We start from the raw sequence: 25,961 nt of genomic DNA on the forward strand, positions 1-25,961 counted from the left end.
TTCAAACCGTTTGAAACTGATGCTAGAACAAACCTATTGTCATCGTTATATGTCAAAATTAAGGCGTATTCCGTCCATTAGTTTCAGAAGTTTCAGTTACTGTGGTTAAAGACAGACAAATTTGAATTTTGCGGATTGTATTATCTCTCGTTGCAAAAAATGTTTTTGTGACTGTTTGTCACTGTTTACGCAAAGTAATGGCTTGGAAATGTCTTATTCAGAGTCTGTTTCATCTTAAACAACGACTAAGAAGCCTATTAGTCATAGGTAGTAGTTTTGGTGAATCATAAATTGAACCTCCATCAAGCGGAAGTGTTGAGTTGAAGGTATGTATCTTAAGGAGGTAAGTCATCTTATCTTAAGGAGGTAAGTAACTCATCGGTGTACTCTCGAAGATTTGTGTCTCACCAACATAGATGGAACCGATGCACAGTGGTTCCAAATGCTGAAAACGTGGTCATGAGGCGAAAAAAGGAGTCCATATTTAGGGATTTTCATGTTTACAGTTGTTTTCTGATACTATCGTAGATTCCTAATACGCAGGTATGAGGATCAGACTGGATGTATTCTGGTTCACAACTCAGGAACAAGTGGGCCATGTCCGGGGTTATTTTGGTCGGCAGAGAAAGTGAAAAAGAACGCGTATATTGAAAATGCTGTAAAACGTTTTGTAGTTTATCAATTTTATCGCTGCAAAGCAGATTCTTCCTTTTTAAGTATGTAGTAATGTAAGATGTAACTTAAATCAACATTTATTAACAATAAATGCCATAAACTTTTTAATGCATAAATAGGGAAAATATACTTGAAATAATTAAAATCTTGTAAAGATGCATTCAAAAAGTACAAAATTCTGCATAATTCTGCGACTAATGTTTATTTATCTTGAAATATATAGTAAGGAAATGCACAATCACTTTGATTTAGCTGCCTATAACTGCCTATGCATTGCTAGCAGTTGTTTAAATACAAAAGTGGGAAATGACGCATATTACATGATTCTGGCGATTGTTGAGTATGTATGGGCAGTTGTACATAAGTAATAGGTTCTGAATATTGTACTTCATAAAGAAAATGTATTGGTAATCAGCAGTTTCAAAAGTCCCTTATAATATAAAATTTTAAACAAAAATGCGGCCAAAATAAAATTTTCGAATTTCTTTCTTCCATATTTTATCCGCCTTTTTGTTTAAAAAAAAAAGTAAAGTTAGATTTGTAATCAGCGACCTTAACCTAGCAAATCTGACAAAAAAATTTCCTTTTTGACTGATATTTTCAATTTCTTTCCGCCATGTTGGATCCGCCATTTTGTTTTTCAGAAAAAATAATGCCAGATTCGTAATCAGCGATGCCAAAAACCCTTAAGAACGAAAGTAATTCTTTATGTATAAACAATATACGCTTATAAGGTTCATGACCACGTTTTCGGCATTTGGAACCACTGTGCGATGTAGCCCGATACTTTATGAATGACGTGTCCGAACAAGATCAAGTCAACACTTGGACAATTCAGAGCGGCATTTATCGTAATTCAGCCAAATCAAACAAGAATGGATGAAACATGATTCATCACTTCATTTCCAAAGCGAAATCGACAGTTAACTGAATGGTAAATATCAGCTGAAAGTGACCAAAAATGTAGACAGTAGCCGATAAGTTTGTTGCTGCTCCATTTTGTTCAATGATTACCTTGAGAAAGAAAGAACCAATCAATAGCAAATGTTATATAGCATTACTGATGTATTTGAAGGAAGAATTTGCAAAATGGCAACAGATGAGGAAAAAAATATTTTTTTTGCCAAGAAAATGCACCACATCCTGATTTGATCACAACAAAAACAAAAATACACTTCAAACTATTATTTATTACATATTGTATTCAGATCAGCTTCCCAATATTTTAGGTAAAACGATTTGGAGATCTTATCTCATCTTCATTTGATCCATATTATGGAAATCAAACATATTTTGAAGGCAAAGTCTCATCCATTTATGTACTATCAAAAAGTAAGAAACAAATGAGCTCATCAGGATCAAAACCTGCTAAATCCTAAATTTTTCATTTTCACTTTTTTTTACACAATTTCAAAGTTCAAGTATCTATTAATCTACAGGCATAAGGTTTCGGCTCAAAACCTACTAAATCCTCTTTAAAATACCACTGAAATGTTAACATAGAATCAAACCCTGCAATATCCATAGTTTTATGAACAATAAAATACTTCTTTTTCTTGTATAGTTTGTATGTTTTCCTATCAAAATGGTTCAATACCCACTTTTAGTGCATTAATTGCGCCTAAAAGCAGTTAAAAATGAGCAATATTAAGTGGGCTTAGAATCAAAATCTGCTAAATCCAAACTGAAAGGACAAATTTCTGAAGATGTAAGGGATATGCAGAAAAATGACTCTATTAGCAAATTAGTGTGCCATTTTATGACATTTATTGATGCCACTTTGATTAAGAAATCCCAGATACTTTTTGGGAAATTTATATTTTTAATGTTTTTTAGTCTCCTGAAAAATTGCAAAAAATGGATCTAGCAGGTTTTGATTCTATAGGCCTCAAATATAAAAAAACTTAAATATACACTAAATATCTCGACTAATACTCACTTGTGAAGCATTAGCTCCAAAGGCATATTTAGGATGAACAATAAGTCTAGAGGTCTCGTTTTTCTTGAATTTTTGTATCGCTATGTCAATGGCTGAGATTACATTAGCTTCTGATGCTTCTCCAACAGCAAAAGCTGCATCCCTCTCATCAAAAATCCTACCGTCGTGTTTTCCAATGAGATGAACTATAAAAAAATAACATATGTCAAAAATTGTATGCCAAGGACATAAATTTTTATTATGACATCAATTTTTTAGTGTGCATTTGATTTTGACAATACATAATATTAACATTTTTATTCTACCATTATGAGAAAGCAAAACAATGTCATTTAAATAGGCTATTGATTATATTCAAAATAAGATAGCTAAAAGGAACTACAACGTTAACGGGGTTTTATTATTTCATATGATCAATGGACATCTATATATGAAAAAACCGCGGAGTGCTACCATTTAAAGGGGTGCGTTTTTGAGAAATGGGTGAATTAGTCCCTGGGCACAGGTTACATTAGGGTGAGTTCTATGCACTTTTGGTACAAACATATCTACATAAAAATTGTTCCTGGTTAAATTTCCTATCTAAATATCACTTTTTAAAGTCAATGGTGCTTTTTTTTTACAAAAATATGTTCAAAAGAAAAAGCACGAAGATACCCAAAAGAAAGGAATTTTGTTTTTTGTCCCATAACTTTTGTCCACGAGGATATAGGTATAGACATTGCTTTACAGAAAAAAAACCTGCATATCTCTTCTTTAAAATGTTGTTTAGTAGAGGTAATTAGGATATATAGTTTTCGAAATATGATTTTTCAAATTTCGCCACTCACAGCAATTTTGGGCAATTTTTCTTGTTATTTTGCAAATATTGTTCTGTAACTTTTTTTTACGTTACTTTAGGTATATGCAATGGTACATGCAATAGGAATAGAAATGAATTGTCTTTAAAATGGTCTACTGTATAACGTTGTACGATTTTTTTAAAGATATTATGGTTTTTCAAGGTTTTATACTTTTAACGATTTTTTATAATTTAATATAAAAATAAAATAATATTATTATATAATACATATATTATATTATAATATTATATTATATATAGTATATATAATATAATATTATATTATATATTATATTTTATAAAATACCTAATATAAAAAAATATTATTTTTTACATTTTTTACAATTATTTTTGAAATTTCTCATTATACCTTTTTTTCTTCTAGATTTAGGTATATATTATATTATATAATAAAAAAAGCTTATTTTGTTTACTTTAAAATGGTGTATTACAAAAAATTCTAGGATTATTTTTTAATAAGATATTATTTTTCAAAATGTAATAAGTACTTGCAACGATTTTTGATTTTAGGATTATTTTTTTAATTTCTCATTATAACTTTTTTTTCTTGTACATGAAGATACTATATATTGCTCAATAAAGAGGGCTTACTTTCTGTTCTTTAAAATGGTGTATAATCTATATTTAAATAATGGAAACCGAGTGATTCTTTGATATTTTTTTACCTGCATTATTTAAAATTATTTCTTTTACAAAAATTACATAAACATTAGACTTAGAAAACATCACTCTAGTTAAAATTATTTAAACGTTGACATGTAAAAAAATTTTAAAATCAAAATACATCTCTTCGTTAGCATTAGCTTCAATATCTTCCTTTGACACCTCAGTTATCTTAGAGTTCCCACAATTAGTACCCATTCACATGCACCCTTTGCAGAATATTGAACAACTAATTCCTATCTTCCTACAACCGCAGTTTTTTGTACATCCTTTGGTACATATACATGCTATTTTTTCAAGCAAAGTAAATATTGGAATTAATCCATATTTTGAAGTTTGCCCGGCCGAGTCAAGTGGATCGAAAGTATTACCTATAAAAATAAGATTCAATCATAACACACAATCACATAAAAAAGTTATAATGAGAGATTTAAAAAATAATCCTAAAATCAAAAATCGTTGCAAGTACTTATTACATTTTGAAAAAGCATACCTTATTCAAAAATAATCCTAGAATTTTTTATAATACACCATTTTAAAATAAACAGAATAAGCTTTCTTTTTTATTATATAATATATACCTAAATGTAGAAAAAAAAGTTATAATGGGGAAAAAAACGTAAAAAATATAAAAACTCGTTAAAAGTATAAAATCTTGAAAAAGATAACCTCTTTAAAAGAAATCGTACAACATTATACAGTAGAACATTTTAAAGGTAATTGGTTTCTATTCCTCTTACATGTACCATTGCATATGCCTAAAGTTACGTAGAAAAAAGTTACAGAACAATATTTGCGAAATAACAAGGAAAATTGCCCAAAATTGCTGTGAGTGGCGAACTTTGAAAAATCATATTTCGAAAATTGTAAATCCTAATGACCTCTACCAAACAACATTTTAAAGAGAAAATGTGTAAGTTTTTTTTCTGTGAAGCAATGTCTATACCTATATCCCCGTGGACAAGAGTTATGGGACAAAAAACAAAATTTCTTTCTTTTGGGTTTCTTTGTGCTTTTTCTTTTAAATATATTTTTGTAAAAAAAAGTATTATTGACTTTAAAAAGTGATATTTAGATAGAAAATTTAACCAGGAACAATTTTTATGTAGACGTGTTTGTACCAAAAGTGCATAGAACTCACCCTAATATAACCTGTGCCCAGGGACTAATTCACCCATTTCTCAAAAACGCACCCCTTTAAATGGTAGCACTCCGCGGTTTTTTCATATATAGAGATTCATTGACCATATGAAATAATAAAACCCTGTTAACGTTGTAGTTCCTTTATATAGTACGTAATCAATAGCCTAAAAATGACTTTAATTCAAATTTGACTGAATAACAAATTATCATTAGTAATTACATAATGATTATCATTTCTTTTTTCTGTGAATGTAGCTATTCTATGATTTTCTTCACACAGTCTTTGCAACTCTATGACTTCTTTTATACATACACTAAGCATCAAACTTAACGTACCACCTTAAAAATGGGACATTTTTGATGTGTCGTATTTCCTAAACCTGTTGTCCGATTTGAGTGATTTTTTTAGTATATTATAGCTTTATTCTTCAAGAATATCGATGCAATAATATTACTGTTAAACAGGTAAGTGTCATTGTATACCGGGTGTAACAATGTTAGTGTGTTTTTTTTTTCAAAGTTTGGAACACTCTGTGGAATATTCTAGCATATATAAAATATTGAAATTAAAACTCAACTATAGCCTTAGGCTTTCTTAACATTTTGCTTTTTGACTCATTCGCTTATGTTGGATAATAAAAAAGTTAGGTACTTTAACAACTAGCCATGTTCTTCATCAATACAGGGTGTTTCTAAATAAGTGCGACAAACTTTAAGGGGCAATTCTGCATGAAAAAATAATGACCGTTTGCTTTATAAACATATGTCCACAAATGCTTCGTGTCCGAGATACGAGATGTTGAATTTTTTATAATTGAGTATTTTCCATGGGAAATAAGCCACAATTTTACTAAAAAATGAATTTATTAACGTTTCGAAGCCCAAATAATGAAATATGTATATAAAATATAAAAATGCCACAAGGAAATAGCTTCAGAACAACGTTGAATTTTTTCTTACAAACTGACGATTTATTCATTGCTCTAAAATCGGTTGAGATATGCAAATGACATTTGGTAGGTTTTAAGAGCTCTCTATTATTGCTCTTTTTTTTGACATACAATTAAGAATTTTATATTCACCATTGGCGTGCATACGGGATGTATCTAAAATGTTTATACCCGTATGCACGCCAATGGTGAGTATAAAATTCTTAATTGTATGTCAAAAAATGCGCAATAACTACAGTAGACTCGCGATTATCCGAGGTAACTGGGACCGTGACTACCTCGGATACGGAAAAACTCGGTTAACACTGAGATTGTGTGTGTGTGTTCACAAAGAGGGGATGGCATTAGATAAACTTTTTGCCACAGATATTTGAAAGTTGAAGATTGAAGATGTCATATTAAATTTTTATTTTAGAATCTTTTAGAAATTGTATGATAATATCATTAATAGTTTTGGTATTGAAGCTTAGTAGATGTGAAATATTCAGCGGTAAACTTACATTCCGCTCCTGAAGTCTAGCAATTAGTGCTTTCGTATGGTTTTTATTAAGTTCACAATTAAAGATTATATGATTTAAATCTGCAGTAGAGTAGTTATCACATGAACAGAGAGAGTTGATACGCATTCCTATTTTAGCTAAATGTGCAGGAAAAATGCCATGGTTTAATCTTAAGCGACTTAGGGATGTGGAATAAAACCGAGTAACGTGATAATCAAATATATGTGGGATATTTTGCGGAAGTTGTGGGTATATGTAAGTGTATGGATTCCTCGAAGTTTGTACAAACTTAAGCCAAATAGTTTCCCATTTCTTTCTTAATTTTTTATGCAATTCTGGAATGTAATCGCTGGAGATTGTTAAATCTACTATTTCATTTAAAGTTGCCGAATTCTTTGCCATTTCATCCACTATCTCGTTTTCTTTGATTCCAGCATGTCCTTTTACCCAGATAAAGACCAAGTCACTACTATTATTTTTAAATCGAGCGAGTGTCTTTCTAATATGGCATAACAACTCATTGTTGTGTTTTTTGGTTATTGGTTGTGATATTGCCTCAAGAGCAGATAAAGAATCTGATAGTATAACCGTGTCTCCAAAGTTCTGTTCAACCGCGTAAGTTAGGGCTCTTTCAATAGCATAAAGTTCGGCAGTGAAGATAGATGTACATTTAGGCAGTCTAAAAGAATTACCACTTTTTATATTAGAAACATAATAAGCGCTACCTACACTATTACATGTTTTTGAACCATCTGTATAGATGTATTTATAATTAGAAAATTCAGATAAGATTAATTTTATAATTTTATTGTTTTGGCATGGTAAGTTTCTATATGTAGGTTTTATGATCTTTGGAAAGATTGCGATTTCCTCAATAGAAAGGTTATATATGGGTAATATTTGTTTAGTGTTAATGCTAAAGTTGTTAGTTTCTAGATAAGCATCTGTAAGAGGGGGAGAAGTTTTAATTCTCCAATAAGAATTTGTTAAATTATATTCAGTGAGACTGTTAATTTTACTTAATAATTTATGTGAATCTAAAGTCCTGGTCTTTAATAGAAACTTATTAGACAAGAATTCTCTTCTAAGGTTTAGAGGAGGTTCCTGCGCTTCTGCTAGAATTGCAGCACATGGCGTTGACTTAAACGCACTAATACATATACGTATTGCCTTATACTGAATATGATCGATTTTTGATAAATTAGATTTTGACGATGAACCATATAAAAAGCATCCATAATCAATGATTGACCGAATATACGATTTATAGAACATTAATGCTATCTTTGGGTCGGCACCCCATCTAGCTTTACATATGCAACGAAGCATGTTTAAACCTTTCTCGCATTTGTTGATAATGTGATTCACATGGAGTGTCCAGGTTAGTTTTTTGTCCAAAACCACGCCCAGATACTTATGGTGAGAGGATACATTAATATCAACATTACTTAAATTTATACTGGTAGGGGAACTTAACCTATGTCTAGTGAAAAAGGTGATGCTAGATTTTTCAGGGGATAACGTGAAATTAAAAGCCATAGACCATCTTTTTACACATTGCATTATCAGTTCCAAATCGCATAAACACTCACCATATGATTTACGGCTGCTGTATATACAGAAATCGTCTGCATACTGAATAATTTTAATTGTATTATTTGTTTCATTTAACATGTCATGCAATTCTGCAGTATAGATATTAAAAAGTACTGGACTTAGGACTGAACCTTGCGGAATTCCGACTGATAATAATCGAGGGCCGTAAATGTGATTTTCTGAATCTCGAATGAAAACTTCTCTGTCCCTATACAAATCTGTGATTCTTTGTGCGAATTTATAATTTAGACCGTATTTTATGAGCTGAACAGTTAAAATATCAATATCCAGAGTATCATAAGCCCCTTTAATATCTAAAAACAAGCATGCCGTTATAAGATTAACGGAAAGTGCATTCTGAATGTCGGAAACTAATTGAGCTAATGCTTCAGAGGTGCCTTTGCCTCTGCGATATCCAAACTGATTAATAGGTAATAAACAATTACTTTCAAAATGCAATTCCATTCTTAATTTGATAATTCTCTCAAATGTTTTTGTAATGCATGATATTAATGAAATTGGTCTGTAAGAGTTAGGTAGACTTAAATTTTTGTTGGGTTTAGCAAGTAAGCAAATTACAGTTTTTTTTAAACTTTGGTCATATAATCCTTGCAACCACCAACTATTAAAAATATTTAAAAGAATTCCTTTAGCAATTTCAGGCAAGTATTCAATCATTTTATATGTAATGCTATCAAATCCCGGTGCTGTACTTTTAGATTGTTTGATTGCTAATCGTAATTCCTCCAAACTGATAGGCATATAAAATGATTCATTGCATGCTACATTACTATTGAATTTACTGAAGTCGATTTTATTTGATGCAAATTTGGGAATAAAAAACTCAAAAAAATCGTCCACCATATCAGCTGATATACTGCCCGATCCCGTTGAGTCTTTGTTTGATATTTTTTTTATAAATTGCCAAATTTTAGTAGGGTGCGTGTTTTTATTAATATTGCTTATGAAAGATATCCAGCTATCTCGAGCTTTTTTAGAAAATAGTAATTTAGTTTGACTAGCTACATTTTGATATTGACAATAGTTTGTATAGTTTGAGACACGTTTATACTGGTTCAGGGCTTCTTTTCTGCGACGAAACATATCATAGCATTCGGTATCCCACCATATTGGACGTTGAGTTACTTGTTGTCTTGCTCTTTTTAGGGGAATAGTTGCGGATGCTGCATCTGAGACCTTTTCCATAAAAATAGAGAAGCTTAGTAGATTGGAGTTTAGATTTTGGTTTGTATTAATTAACGAATTTTCCAGTATAGTGGAGTATGCAGACCAATCAGCTAATTTATCATTCCATTTAGATGCTGGATTTTTATTTATTATAACTCTATCCCTAATAATTTCAAATTTGATTAAGCAATGATCTGAACCTAACGCATCTGGTACGACATCCCATACACAACAATCACTAGCTAAACCAGCAGAGCAAAATGTAATGTCTACCGCCGAAGGTAGCTCTTCTGGACGAGAAATTCTAGTTGGTTTACCATTATTGAGAACAACATAGTTATTGTCATCTAAGGCTTCTACTAATTGATTACCACAAGCTTTATTAATATGAGATCCCCAAAGTGTATGATGGCTGTTAAAATCGCCACAGAAGATAACAGGAGAATTAAATTGCCGAAAGATATTTGACCAATCTGATTTAGAAACATTTAATTTAGGTGGTTTATACACCGATACTAGTATGATATTTAAGGACGGAAATTTAACTGCGCAAAGTTCTAAATCTTTTTTATATGCAAAAGTAATAGGAAAATTTATAAATTTAATGTCTTGGCGAACTGCAATGGCAACACCGCCAAAGCCATTTGCACGATCCTGTCGGATAATCTTATACCCTTTTAGTTTAAAAGAATGGTTTGGTTTTTTGAAGGTTTCTGATAAAGCTATAATATCTACAGGATTATCGTGTAAAAAATTTAATAAACTTGGATGGTTTTTAGAGAAAGAACGAATATTCCATTGGATAACTTTAATGTTTTTACTATTGGGTGTACTTATCTTATTAGTGGATTGAATCATCAGAACAAGATTCAATATCTATTTCTGGAATTAGATTTGAAGGACTTAATATAGAGGAGATCATATTTCTAATATTTTCTTCTAAATTGTAATTTGTTTCGGATGAATCTGAATTAACTACTTGTTTAACTACGGTTATTATCTGACTTGTTAGTTTTTCCTTATATTGAATAAAGTCATCTCTGTGAGGATTTGGTATGATGGGATTATGTGAAGATTTGGTTTTTTTTGATTGAAAATGGGAAAAAGTAGGCAGAGACGGAGAAATAGGTGGAGACTCCGGAGCAGATGGCTTACGTTTTTTCACTTGTCTTTTGGGTGAAGTATTTCGAACAATGGGTTTACGTAGCAAAAAGCTAGAATTTGGAGTTTGGGACGTACTGGGGAGTGGCAGAGAGGGAAAATTAGTGGAATTATTAAGAACTGAAAATCTATTATTTGTAGAAATCTTGGCATAAGATGGATTATCATGCAATCTTTCAGCTTCTTTAAATGTAATATTTTCCCTGGCCATGAGTTGTTTGATATTTTTTTGTTTCTTATATACTGGACAATCTCTGGATGTAGAGCAGTGTTCATTATTTTGGCAATAAATGCAGAATTTTTCGCAAGAAGAGTCTGACGTATGATTTAGGCTAGAACAGTTTCGACAGTGAGAAGATTTGGTTTTACATTGCTTGGCAGAATGCCCATATCGCAAGCAATTAAAACATTGAACAACGGGGAATATATATGGTTCTACAGAGAAATTGCATAAATTAATTGTTATATTTTGAGGAAGTTCATTTCCTACAAATTGAACAATAACCATTTGTCTGTTTACATATGAAATATTACCGTCTTTATCTGTTACCTTTCGTTTCATGCGTTGAACTTGAACCACCTCTTTATGAGATATTATGGCATTTTTTAAATATTCCTCAGAAAAGTATGTGTCAATATTCCTCAACACACCCTTCTTGTGTGTAAAAAATTTGGGTATATACGCTACTAAGTTATTATTAGACATAATTTTATTATTAACTAGATAATTAGCTTTTTCATAAGACTTAAAAATAACTTTAACGCGATTAAGACCAATCGATTTGATATCAAGAACATCGGATTTTATATAATTGTCAGTCAACAAAACGTGACCAATCCGGATTGGGAAAATTCTTCCCAAATGCTTATCAGTACTCTCAATATATACAAAATATGGACCTTTAACCTCAGTTCTATATCTATTATTTAAATCTATAAAATTATTTACATACCTATCCTCCTCTGCGTCCTTATTTTCGGGTGGCGAAGTGCCACCCGAGGTCTCATCCATTATATATTTTTTTAATCACTTACCTAACCTACCTATTATAAACAATAAAGAAAATTAACAAAAGGAACACTAATTAACACAATAACACACAATACACCGAGAACTGGTCGTTTGTATCGTTAAAATCAAACTATTAAAATGCGGAGAATAAAAATTCGTGTCCACACTTTGACAATTATTTGACGTAAATGAACACTGAGATTGGTTATATTGATAGAGAAACACGTAAATAATCGTAACTGTGGATATTTTAATGACAAAATTAATACAGTACTGTCTATAAAAGATAAAAACATTTACCTTATCAATATTACTGTTTAAAAAAGTCTGATTTTGCATAAGCTTTATTCCTCTTTTTGATTTTGAATCGGCGATGTTGCGTCAAGGTTGAAAATTGTAACTCACCTGTTATTACTTTTGCCTCGGTTAACCGAGAGGCTCGGATGACCGAGACTCGGATAATCGCGAGTCTATTGTACCTCTTAAAACCTACCAAATTTTATTTGCATATCTCAACTGGTTTTAGAGCAATAAATAAATCGTCAATTTGTAAGAAAAAATTCAATATCCCGTATCCCATAACGAAGCATTTGTGGACATATGTTTATAAAGCAAACTGTCATTATTTCTTCATGCAGAATTATCCCTTAAAGTTTGTCGCACTTATTTAGAAACACCCTGTATTGATGAATAACATGGCTAGTTGTTAAAGTACCTAACTTTTTTTATTATCACACATAAGGGTGGTTCGCCAAAATAAGCGGCATATTGTGTAACTCGCTTTTTTCTTAAGTCCTTTACATACTGTGTTTCAAATTATGTTGCCAAAGTTAAGTTATACAATAGATGAATGTACGCCACTTAACATTAATTTAAAAAAAAGTATTTTTACAATCATTTTATGCAATTTTAATGTCAAAATATCAACTCCGAGGCTGTAACCCAGCTGGTTTTTTTATCTGCTTTATAGTATTACACACTGAAAAGATACAAAAGTGCAGATTATTTTATCAATAATTAATTAAAAACCCAATGTAATTTAAAACTGTCAAATTAATAACTTTCATTTTTAAAATTAAACCATATAAATCTACTACTAAAAACTGTAACCAACTTTGTGCATCAACACCGAGGCTTTATGAAAATATATGAAAATTTAGGCCAAACTGCACTATACTGTATGGCAGGCAGCTTGACAAGAGAGGAACGCTTCAGTCTAACCCAAATTGTGGAAGAAAGTGGACGAACATGATATCGTTAAGCAATAGAAAATTTTTCAATGTGTCTTAAGCTAAGCGTATGTTTTTATACAGTCAACACCGAAGCCTTCGTAAAAACTTAATTTTTCTAATTTTTTTAATATGTTTTTCTTTTAAGTATGCATATTTTTAATATGTTTTTATTCAGAATAAAGCAGAATTATTTTTAATATTTGTAGAAAGTAGAATTAAAAATGTATGAAATCATCAACACCGAAGCAATCAACTCCGAAGCTCAATCTTGCCTCGGAGTTGACGAACGTGCCTCGGAGTTGTTGAAAGTGTGTGAGTGGTCATTCTTAAACTAAAAAATACAATTTAAATTTAGTCTGATATAGGAAAAGGGTTACTGGGTAAGCTCTCAAGATGTTTCGATCGGTGTGGTAATATTATCTTCTTTTTATAGAAAATGGCTCGTATATACTGGAGCACTGGAGTACGACGGAAAAATGAAGGCGAAAATCCCCAAAATCGTTAAATAAAGAATTTACGAAAGAAAGTAATATTTTATGAAGCTATGCTTATTTCTGTAAGAATATACAATTTTGGGTAGTCTTCTCTAATGTTGATAAAAAAGACATCCGTCTATGTAGGCACAATATGTGAAAACATGGAGCTCATGTGTGGAAGCGGATAACAAAGCATTATGTTGCGCAGAAAAGACAGAAGAATGCATAGAAAGGAAATGCCAAGATTGTGTTCAAAATCAGATTAGATTTTTGAAGTTTAACCGAGAAGACACGGCTACATATTGGAAAGTTTTGTCAACACGAAGGCCGGTCTAAATCAACTTCGAAGTAATTGATATTTTACCTATTTTTCATGTTTTTCTGTAGTAGTTTATATCAAAATGGAAGTGTTTTGTATATTTTTATTACATACCAATTTTTATTTCATTGTTACGATCATAAATTTCAATTAACAGAGAATTGGACACTTAGTCAACTCCGAAGTCACAACATTTCCGTTTTTCGGAAAATATTTAAAAATGATCTCTGCTGGTATCATGGGAAAGTTGAATAGCTCATTTTATAAGAAATATTTAAAAATGAACTAATTCTAAACCATGTTTTAAATTAAATTTCTCTACCTCGAAATTGCCGTCTATTTTGGCGAATCACCCATAAGCGAATGAATCAAAAAGCAAAATGTTAAATGTTAAGAAAGCCTAAGGCTGTAGTTGAGTTTTAATTACAATATTTTATATACGCTAGAATATTCCACAGGGTGTTCCAAACTTTGAGAAAAAAACACACTATCGTTGTTACACCCGGTATACAATGACACTTATCTGCCTAGCAACAATATTATTACATAGATATTCTTGAAGAATAAAGCTATAATAAAAAAATCACTCAAATCGGACAACAGGTTTAAGAAATACGAGACATCAAAAATGTCCCAGTTTTAAGGTGGTGCGTTAATTTTGATTCTTAGTATATATCTAAAAATTAACATTGTCATAATAGTCTATATTGATAAGACACCCACTAACCAATATCCTGTTTTTATTGAACATTATTTCCAAATTGTTTATCACAAACTATCAAAAACCACAAGATTAACATTCAAGATAAAAATAACAAAAATCCTTTACCTTCAACTTGAGCCCCATCATTAGGAGTCGAATATCCTTCGCCAGCAGTGATTTGGATTCTCTCTATGCCTCCATCTCTATTCGGACTCAAATCTTCTCCTTTCCAGCTTAATACTTCAACCTTCACAGTAAACAATCAGTATATAAAACATAATTTAAGCCAAATTAGACATATTTTTTAAATAAGAAATAAATTGGAGAACATTATTATTATTATTATTATACATAAGCAAGGGCAGAGGGACAAGTCCCTATTATGCCCAAAAACAAATAAATTACATAACTAACCTACTAGTAGATGCAATATAAAACAAAAAAAAAAGATATAATTTTTGTTTACATAAAAAAAAATAAAATAGTTCAGCTATAATAAGAAACGGTCAAGTCTGTTTTTAAACGTGTTAGTAGAGGGGGCCGTGACAATGTTATCACTAAGGTTATTCCAACTCTCGAACACTCTATTTGGTAAGAAGTTCTGCCTTGATCTCGTAGAAAAGTTCTCTTTTTTAAGTTTGAACTGGTGACCTCTGAGGCGTTCATCTTGGTTTATAGTAAACATTTCGTCGAGATTTCCGAAACTGAATTTTAATATTTTAAAAGTGGTTATTAAGTCTCCACGTTGTCGACGAAGTTCGAAGGAAGTTAGATTGGCCATACTAAGTCTCTCTGCATAGGAGGGTCTTCTCAGTCCCAATGGAATTCGAGTTGCTTTTCTTTGGACGTTTTCCAACAATGTTTTGTCTCGAACCAAATCAGGATGCCACGTTGGACCAGCGTATTCAAGAATCGGTCTTACGTAAATAGTGTAAAGTTTACAGAATGACTGCATTGAAACTCTCGCAAAACACCTCCGAATAAGATATAGTCTGGAGTTCGCACGTTTACAAATAGAAGTAATGTGGTCGGACCACGTTAGACTGCTGTTTATGATAACACCAAGGTCGTTATACGAGAACACTGAATCTAATGGTCGCCCGTTAACAAAATACGGCACAAGTGGGTTATTTTTACCAATTCTAAGCACTACAAATTTTTCCGCGTTTAAGGGTAGTAACCATTGGGAACACCAAGTAAAGATAGAGTCCAAGTCCCTTTGGAGGGTTAACTGGTTTGTCATAGGATTGGCATATATTTTTGTGTCATCAGCATAGAACGATATTTTACTGGAAACATAATAAGGAACATCGCTGGTATAAACCGTAAAAAGCAGAGGTCCGAGGACAGAACCCTGAGGCACTCCACTTTCCACTAACCTGTCCTGTGAGAAAGATTCGCCAACTCTAACTTTGTAATGTCGATCTGTCAGGAAATCATCTATCCAACGAAGTAAAGTACCGCGAACTCCGAAATGTTCTAGCTTATGTAGAAGTCTGTGCTTAGGGACACGGTCAAAGGCTTTAGAGAAGTCTAGATAAACAACGTCGACCGGCTGCGAACTGTTAAGGGATAGCGTCCAGTCGTTAACACAATGTAGGAGATTGGTTAGAGTAGAGCGGCCAGACACAAAACCATGTTGTTGTGTTGGAATGACATGTTCCTGGAGAAGGAATTTAGTCATCTCCTCGGAAATAATGGCTTCCATGACCTTACCAACTACTGACAGCAAGCTAATCGGACGATAATTGTTGGGATCGAGTTTGTTGCCTTTTTTAAAAATAGGGGTGACGGATGCTAATTTCCAACTAGGGGGTAAGGAATTCTGGGTAAAAGAAGTCTGCATAATTAACGTTAAAGGTATTGCAAGCGTGTCTGCGCATCTTTTTAACATTTTTGGTGTTAAACCATCTAAACCAGGTGAAGCGACTGTGCGAAGTTTCATTAAATGTTGTTTGACATGATCCACTGTAAATTCGACTTGCTCTAAGGATGCGCCGACACGGTTAAGGAAGAATTCCGCACCAAGCGACCGAGACAGGAGACCGCGACAGGCGACACATAGGCGACGTCTCCCCATGACTGCTTTCAATGCAATTATATCAGGGTAGTTCTGCAGCCCGTGACCGAGACCAGCGACCAACTATCGTCTATCGTGACCTATCTGTCGCCTGTCGCGGTCTCCTGTCTCGGTCGCTTGGTGCGGAACTCTACCTTTACACCTAATAGGAGGTAGATTGCCATCATTCGATTCTTTAGTAAAAACCTGTGAAAATGCTAAGGAGAGAGTTTCGGAAGAATCTGTGTCAGAAGAGCAATAAAGTCTGATAAGGTTTTTGTAGTAAAGGTATGGACACTTTAGATGTCAATGATGATCTTATATATTTGTAAACTTTTTTAATGTTACCGCTTTCAATAACACTTGTTTCAAAATTACGTCTTAAAGTTTTTAGAAATGTTTGTAAGTTATTTGAAAATCTGCGGTGGTTTTGAAAATCGCTGTAAAGCCCGGTCTGTTTAAATTTCCGCCAGAGATGTCGTTTGTGATTAATTTTTTCTGTTGCCGTTTGATTAATCCACGGTTTAAGATTGTTTTTATAAGTCTTACGGATGGTAGTATTTTTAGAAATTATATTGTGGACGGTATCGAGAAATGCAGTCCACATTGATGAAGGGTCGTTTAAGTCAGCAAAAAACAAATTCCAGTTGATTTGAGAGAATTCAGCGTCGACTTCAGAAAAATCTGTTGTGGTGTATGTTACAATATTATTTTTGCGGGGTAGAATTTGATTGAATTGGATGTGAGCCGTTATAACTGCATGATCTGACTTTCCTATAGGAGAGCTGATTTCGAGAGATGAAATCAGCTGTTCGTCGTTAATAAGCACCAGATCTAAAGTAGATGGTTGGTTATTAGTTCTAAATCTGGTAGGTTCTGTAATGAGCTGTGTTAAGTTCGAATTTACTACAAAACTTTTAAATAAATTATGAGAGTTTTCGGTGTCAGATAACGAAGTTATTGGCCAGGTGATCTCCGGAAAATTAAAATCTCCAGTAATAATGAGATTATCGAGAGGTGATAGTTCTTCAAGTTTAGTAAACATAATATTATCGTGTGCAAGTACTGTAAGAGGTGGACGGTATATACAGACTAAATTAAGGCAAAATGGATTTTTAGTAATAGACACGTGAATAGCATCTATTCCAAGAATATCTAATGGGTTAATGTTAATTTTGAAAGTTGTGGTAATAATATTAGATAAATAAATGCATACACCACCACCGACACGATTTTCTCTGTCTTTACGATAAATTGTATATCCATTGATGTTAACAGAAGAATCAGGAATTGAGGGTTTAAGCCAGGATTCAGCAATACAAATAATGTGTGGCTGAAGAAGTTGCACTGTGCATACAAATTCATCAAATTTTGCGGAAAGTGAATCTAAATTCGTATATAGAAATAGCCAATCATTAAATCTATCGGTAGAAAAATTATGAACGAAATTTCGTGATTCTGGGAGTGCCATTAATGTATTTAATTGTTAAGTCATGTTCACCGTTATTTTTGCGAATTTCTAGTTCATTTCGGAGTTCTTTTAAGCGTGTTTGTTGGATGGGCGTCTTATCGTCAATTATTGAGAATTTTTCCGTGGCTTTGTTTTCCAAAAGTTTTGCTTTATTTCCCAAAATATCTTTAACGTGGTATTCCGAACTCATTACTACCTTTATCATTCGGGGAAAACGTTGGTTCGCTTTGCCGACTCTGTAGAAAGTGATTTGCTTTTCCTGACAGCCAACAGTTGCCAAGACAAGGTTAATCTTATTTGCGTCGTCATCTTTTCTGCGTTGTGCATCCCCAGAGGAAGATTCTGGAACGCCTCTGATTAGAATATTCTTCGCACGTGTCATGCGATCTACAGCTTCGTTTGCAATATTATCCGTGAATTCGGTAGACTTAAACAAGTCAATTTGGCTGAGCTTATTATTTAACTCAGTTATTTTACTTTCAAAATCATTAATTTTCGTACGAATTTCCATTTTAAAGTCCAGCAAAAGATCTTTTATTTCCGAAAAATTAGAGATATTTGAGCTGCAAGAATTACATAGGATACTTATCCCACGAATTTTCTGTCGAGTAACGCAATCGTCGGAAGAAAGATCCGTGCATGTGATATGTATTTGTCGCTTACAACCATCGCACTGAAGTTTACGGTCAGCTGTTGCTATGTTTTTGGAGCAGTTAGAACAAACTGAGGTAGAAGGCATGATCGGGTTTTTTACTGGTATGTAATTAGTATAGTTTGTTTTATTATTAATAAATTGTGAAATGGTACTCACAGTTGTTTATGTTCACTGTAATTGCACTTTTTTACACAAAATTTTTTACAACCACTAATGACTATTGGTATATGGAACTGGTATGCAAAATTTCTTTGCGAAATTATTATTATTTACAGCGTAATCTTGAAAATTACTAGGAGCACAAAAATGTACGTGTGTCGTTAATCTACTAGCGAGTAGATTAACGAACATGAAAGAGAATATCTATATTAATAACGATATGACCAAGGTAGAAAGAGATATACAAGCAAAAATCAGGAACTATGCAAACGACAAAAGAACAAAAGGAAAGTATGTTAATATTGTATTTCAAAAGATATTTATCGACAATTAGGGAAATGGAATTAAGAAAATACAAGGGAAAAATAGGCAAAAATAACTAGCAAATAAAATAGGAAGCGAAAAAGCAACAGTAACGACAAGGCATGGAAAAGGAAAATGAGAAGAACATAGTTTAGCAAAAAATAAAAACAAGTTAGCAAAGGGAAAATATATACAGATAGGAACGTGGAATATGAGAGGGTCTTTTGAGGAAGGAAAACTAAAACACTGCAGAAGTAAATAAATACAAATTTGATATTATACCCTGTAACGGTCACGTTACGAAATTAGCTCTTTAATTATTATTATAATTATTTTCCCTCGGTCTCCATTTAAATTCTCTAATTTCTCGTATAGGACTACTGAGGTGACGTCATACCTCGGTGATGGAACGTACTCCACCTATCGAGAATTATTTCGTGTTCTGAGAGAATTTGACGTTCACCTTGGCGGAGAAACGTCTCTCGTTCGTCACTTGCTTTGTGGCTGCTAAGTGGGTTGGTTTGGTACTTGGTACTGGTACCATGAAATGGCGGATGAGTTCCATACACCCTATTTTATAACATCGATCCAGTTTTTAAAGTAAAAAGTTACCAGCAAGGGTTGTCTGGAGTTAGGGAGACATGTGTGTGACAACTCCTGTTGGAGCCTAATAGGAATCATTCGGTGAGATTTATTTTTTTTGTAATAATTTTTTAATTAGCCATCGTCATGTGTTTTTTGTTGTGGAATATTTAAAATATTAGTCCCATTGTTAAACTTTCTTAGTCAATCTATTAAGGGAAGGGTGTAGATGATTTCGATCTTTATATTATCTTTATATGGATCTTTATATTAATGGGGTTTTTGGTTTTACATAACCAAACATTTTTGAAGTCCTCAAATTAATATTGGAAATAATTACCATTTCTCTGTAGGTTTTAAATTTATTGAACATCCAATATTTTATAAATTCAATATATTTTTACAGATATTTCCTCAAATAAATCATTTCAATGTCATTTATTCATGTCTTCACACTTAAAATAGTTCAAGGTTACCTGAGATTGGTTTTCTGTTCCATTTTTAATGGCCGGTTTTTCTATACTATTGCTTCTAAAAAGTATTTCTTCTTCCCTTTACTTTTTGCTCATGTTTAAAATGGGAAATAAAACTGGGAATGTTTTTAGCCATTTGGAAGAAACCCTAACATGAAACCGTAGCCCTTTGACCACCTAGGGAAACCACTGCAGCCACGGCCAAGTCACCATTGGGAGTATGTCTATTTGGGAGCAAGCTATGGGAGCGTTCCAGCTCAATTTTCGTCTTGGCACCTGGGCCTACAGGAGTCATGGGGTCGCACCATCCTGGTGCATCATTTTCTAGGATGCAACCGCAACCTCGTTTGGGAACATTTAGTGAGGTGTTTTAGTAACTATTGGTTTTTTTATATTTCAGACTATCTGTTAAATACACTATGTTTTTTTTCCAGATTTAGGTTACCTCTGGTTTTTTTTTGACATATTTGTATATTAGATTATTTGGTTCCCAAACTTTGTATCTACGGTAACTTCTTGTGCACAGGAATAAGCCTAAAGAAAATTAGGTTTTTAATACTTTATTATTGCTTTGATATTGGTTTATGTAATTCGGGTAAATTTATTTTTTAATATTACTAGCTTGTTTCCCAAATATTTTACTGTTATTCGCTTTATTCCGTTTGTTCGGTTAATTTAGGTCATCGTCGGTATTTATCTCAACTTCATTTCTACTTTAGTCAATTGTATATTTAACTTTATTTATTCGTTATTGTATTTTCCCTTAGTGAGGCTTGGGCCTATTTATTTGTAGTATTTTCATCTTTGTCAGTTTCCTTTAGTTGTATGTAGCAGGCGTACTATAACCATTTGGTAGAAGACTTATATAATTTTGTACCCTATATGTTAGTGAGAGGTACTTATACCTGTAATTTTGTAACAGATAACATTATTGTTGTTATCTTAGATATAACTTTTGTATAACTTATGTCATTTTAGAGTCACATGATATGCACTTTATGTAACTCAGAGATTGTCAAAGATCTAGCAGTTATTTTTAATAAATATTTATTTATTTTGTATATCAATTATTTTATTACTCCTTTATGTTCATTATTACAGGTTTGATATATTTAATATTTGACAGCAGTATAAGATACCTGGGAAAATGATCGAAGATCATTTTCATGGCGCCCATGATTTGTTAGATTTATTTATCTTGTTCGTCTTTAGCAATTATCCATCTTCATTCAGTTTCAGTACATTATTCTTATTTTATTATTTCATCTTTTAGTCATCATTACTATCTATATAGAGCTACTGTTCTTCGACAGGCATGCAAACGAGCCGTATCCATCCTTGAGTGTCAAGTGGTTTTCTTGCATCTCTTGCTAGCCAACTCTATTCAGTTTGCCTCTGTCTCTTCCCACTTCTACTTCTATCCCTTCTAATTCCCCTTTCTTCAGTACTACTGCACTTAACTAGTATTTTTTTTTCCTATTGCGGCTTCTCAACGTAGAAGTCACTTCACCCTTTTCTTTACACACCCCACATTCTCTTCTTTTCAGCCACAACTATTTAGTTACCTTAGTTCTTTTCTTTTTTCCTTACTTCTGTTGGAGTACCTATATCTTTCTTTTTACTTTCACTCCAACAGAAGTTTTCTTAATTTTGTTACAACCCTTACAGAAAACTAAGTTAGGGCAAATTCGACTTGAAATAGAAAACTATATTTTTCTTTAATAGTGGGGGCACACTATTAAACAAAATAATGAAAGAAAGGATATTGCGTTAAATCCCTATTTATGAGAGATCAAAATGGAGAAAGTCTAATGAATGGAAAAGACATTTTAAACAGATCGAAGGAATATTTCGAATATTTGCTGAATGGACAAGAAAATCTGGAAATAAACTCAGATAACGAGGAAGAATATTCAAGTACACAGCTAAATCCAGATCATATCAATGAGATGCCTCCCACTGAGGAAAAAGTTAAAAATATTATAGAGAGACTAAAAAATAATAAAAGTTCAGGAAACAACCAAATATCATCTGAGATGTTTAAATATGGAGAAAATCGCATGCATGAAGAAATCATCATCATCACGTAGCGCTACAACCTTGGATGGGTCCTGGCTGACTGTACAACTTTCTTCCAATTTGTTCGGTCTTCCATCAACCTAGGGTCAAATGGGATGTTCAATTTTCGGAGATCTGCTCGGAGATGTTATCTCTCCATCGCATTCTGGGACGTCCGAGTGGTCTTTTGCCTGTAGGAATCTCCTCCCATACCAGTCTTACAAGTCTCTCGTTATGAAGTCTGTGCACGTGGCCTGCCCATCTTAGTCGCTGTGATTTAATTTCTTGAACAATATTGGTGTCATTGTAGAGTTCTTTTAATTCGAAGTTGGTTCTGATCCTATACTGGTTTGTGTTAATGTCGTGGTGAGGTCCGAAAATATTTGTAAGTATTTTTCGTTCAAAACGTCTGAGCTTTTCTTCGTTTGATTTAGTTATGGACCACGTTTCGCAACCATATGTTAGTACAGGTCTGACGATGGATTTATAGATTTTGATCTTGGAACTTCTTGTAAGATTTTTTGATTTTATAAGCTTATCCAGTGCGAATAAAAGCGATTTGCTGATTGGATTCTGTCTTTTATCTCTTCAGTAACATTGTTGTCAGCTGTGATTACGGCCCCCAGATACTTAAAACGTTGTACTCTTTTGAAATTGAAGGTGTTGACCGTCATATTTTATCCTATCCTATCTCTTCGTGTCGTTCTATTTATACACATATATTTCGTCTTCTCTTCATTAATCCTCAGCCCTACTTCGCTTGTTGCTCCTTCCACCTTGTTGAAAATGGCTTTTGTGGATAGGATGGCGTCTCCAACAAGATCAATGTCATCTGCGTATGCTAGTAATAACTTGGGGTCTTGAACCGATAGCAGTTCTGTTTTTATTTCGGCTGACCTCCTAGCTCATGGCTTTCTCTAATACAAGGTTAAAAAGTAGTGGAGATAACGCATCACCCTGTTTGAGTCCACTGTTGATTTCGAAGCTGTCAGACAGTTGGCATGCATGAAGAAATGCAGATGATAATTGAGAAAATATGTAATGAAGAAAAATTACTAAAAGAGTGAAGCAATATGTCCAGTTCAAAAAAAGAATGAAAGGTGAAAAAAAAGTTATTCACCAATACCTACTAGGCGGGTTTTAGACAAGGAAAAAACACAATAAAGTATATTTTCTTGCTGAAAGAGATACTAAAGTGCAGAAACTGACCATGATATTATTTATAGACTTTAAATAACCATTTCATAAAGTAAAAAGGAAGGAACTGTATAAATCACTTGAAGAACAGAAAAACAAGTAAAAGTAAATAATGAAATATCAGACAATTTTCTAGTAAACGAGTAAGGTAAGGCGACTTCTATTCTTTAGTCTATTTCTGGAAAATGTGATATGGGAAGCCAATAGAAATAAAAAAAGAATGTGTATGTACTTTGTACGCATGTAAGAAGTTATACTTCTATTACATGATTTCTTAAAAATAAATATACCGTAGAACCCTGCAAATCCGAACTAATTGGGGGGACAGCTTGTTCGGATTCCAAAAAGTTCGGATTATCCGAAAGTTAGCCTTAACTAGTAGTTCAAAGCTTTCATTGTGATTTTGAGTAGCCAAACGTTCTCGCAAGAGTGTGGACAATATTTTTGGACTCAAGTTGACTATGAGAGAACCAAAGTAAGTTTGTGTTTAACCTTTATAAACACTAAACCTATATATTAAAGTATAATATTTATTTTTAAGAAATTTTAAATGTCAAAGTCCTAGTAATCCTACATTGTCCAATTTTCTGGCTTTACTCTGTATAATAAACATGGTTTTAAGTTTTTGTCTTGAATTTTTAAATTTTTTTCACTTTCTGTTGGTTCGGATTTGCCGAAAGTTCGGATTTACGGGGTTCTACTGTACTTTAAACAGTTTGTTTTAATTTTTTTTAAACCCAAACTAATTTTGTGCTTACCGCTTTCAAAAAAATAAAAAAAAGTATAGGATTGCACTGGATTCGAACTCAAGACCTCTCGATCTCTGGCCGAATGCTATACCAAATACTCTACGAAGACTGTGTCTGTATCAGTTTGAACGTACCTAATGACAATTCACGGTAACAAACAGACAAGGTGATGTATAATAAATATACAATAAAATGTTTTAATAATACTCATCTTACTCCTGAGGAAGACAAATCCAAAGACACAAAAATTATAATAAATATATTTACTAAAAACACTAATATATTCGTTTCGCACCTTTTCTTGCAATGATATATTTATACATAACTAGAAAGATTTAGCAACTAAACGCCATACTGTCGGTGTGCGCATGCGCGCAGTATTATGAAATTTACCATTTGACAATTTTGTACAATTAACTTTGAAAGAGTTAGGTTCATTTATGAATGTGTTGGATAATAAATATTCTAACTATGAAATTTTAAATGGTAGAACGTTAAAGGAAATTTATGAGACAATTGGTCACATCATACTAAACTTAATTAATACATCACTGGATGCTGGTAAGGTGCCAAATCAGCTTAAAACTAGTACAATTATTCCTATCCAAAAGATCAGTAATACAAATAAGGCTGAGGAATTTAGACCTATTAATACATTACCGACAATTGAGAAACTCCTGGAGCTAGTTGTTTATGAGCAATTAATGGAACATGTAAAAAAGAATTCAATTTTAATAGAAAATCAATCTGGGTTTAGAAAGAACCATTCTTGTGAAACTGCATTACAACTAACAATCTGCAAGCTAAAGAATGATATAAAATATGGTAAATATACTATTGGAATTTTTTTGGATCTGAAAAGAGCTTTTGAAACCATTGATAGAAACATTTTATTAGCTAAAATTGAACAATATGGAGTTTCCGGTAAGGTTTTAAGTTGGTTTGAAGATTATCTAAGCAATCGCAGGCAAAAAGTATGTTTTAATAATACAGTATCGACTGAGAAAGACATTTTGGTAGGGGTACCTCAAGGTAGTGTCCTTGGATCACTCCTCTTCATACTGTATATAAATGATATAGATTTGTTTTTGGATTGTGAATTTATCAATCTTTTTGCTGATGATACTTTGATAGCATGTAGTGATGTTAAGTTAGAGAATGCTGTAGAGAAGATGAACAGAACACTTGATCGAGTTAATAAATACCTCAACATGAATAAATTAAAACTAAATATTGATAAAACCAAAGCTGTTATTTTTACTACTAAATATAAGTATAGTTTAATAAATTTAAATCTGATTAATTTACACATTAACAATGAAGAGATCAAAGTTGTAAAAACAGCAAAATATTTAGGTTTTCAGCTTGATAACGTGCTGTCATTTGATGGACATTTTGAGTATATAAGTAAAAAAAATTTCAAAAAAATTGTATTTTTTCACCAGAATAGCTCAAAATCTGTCGACTGAGACTAAAGTAACTGTATATAATACAATAATACAGCCACACTTTGATTACTGTGCATCGATTGTATATTTATTCAGTCTTAATAAAATTAGTCAGTTATAAAAACTTCAAAATAGAGGAATGCTCATCATATTAAGAACTATTAGAATAACGCCAATATTGATTATGTTAAAATCACTTGAATGGTTGCCAGTTCGTCAACGTTTGCATTACCTAACCATGGTTTTTGTGTATAAAATATTGAACTCGTTGGCTCCATCTTACTTTCAAAAATATGTTTCTTTTCAGAGAGATGTACATGATTATAATACAAGGGGTACAAATAATCTACATATTGTTGAGTTTAAAAATAGCTTTATGATGAATTCT

At 32.5% G+C, this 25,961-nt stretch overlaps 1 protein-coding gene across 1 annotated transcript in view; it reads right to left on the reverse strand.

Annotated features, from left to right (window-relative positions):
- The window catches only part of LOC114325649 (FK506-binding protein 59), a 48,222-nt gene that overhangs the window by 20,595 nt on the left and 1,666 nt on the right, over positions 1–25,961 (reverse strand). The window contains exons 4-5 of the mRNA XM_050659637.1: positions 14,546–14,666; positions 2,615–2,799 (exon numbers count right to left, since the gene is read on the reverse strand). Of these exons, the coding sequence (XP_050515594.1) occupies positions 2,615–2,799; positions 14,546–14,666 (306 nt within the window). The remainder of the gene's footprint in view (positions 1–2,614; positions 2,800–14,545; positions 14,667–25,961) is intronic.

The sequence above is a fragment of the Diabrotica virgifera genome, chromosome 8 (assembly GCF_917563875.1).
Source record: "Diabrotica virgifera virgifera chromosome 8, PGI_DIABVI_V3a".
Taxonomy (NCBI): Eukaryota; Metazoa; Arthropoda; class Insecta; order Coleoptera; family Chrysomelidae; genus Diabrotica; species Diabrotica virgifera.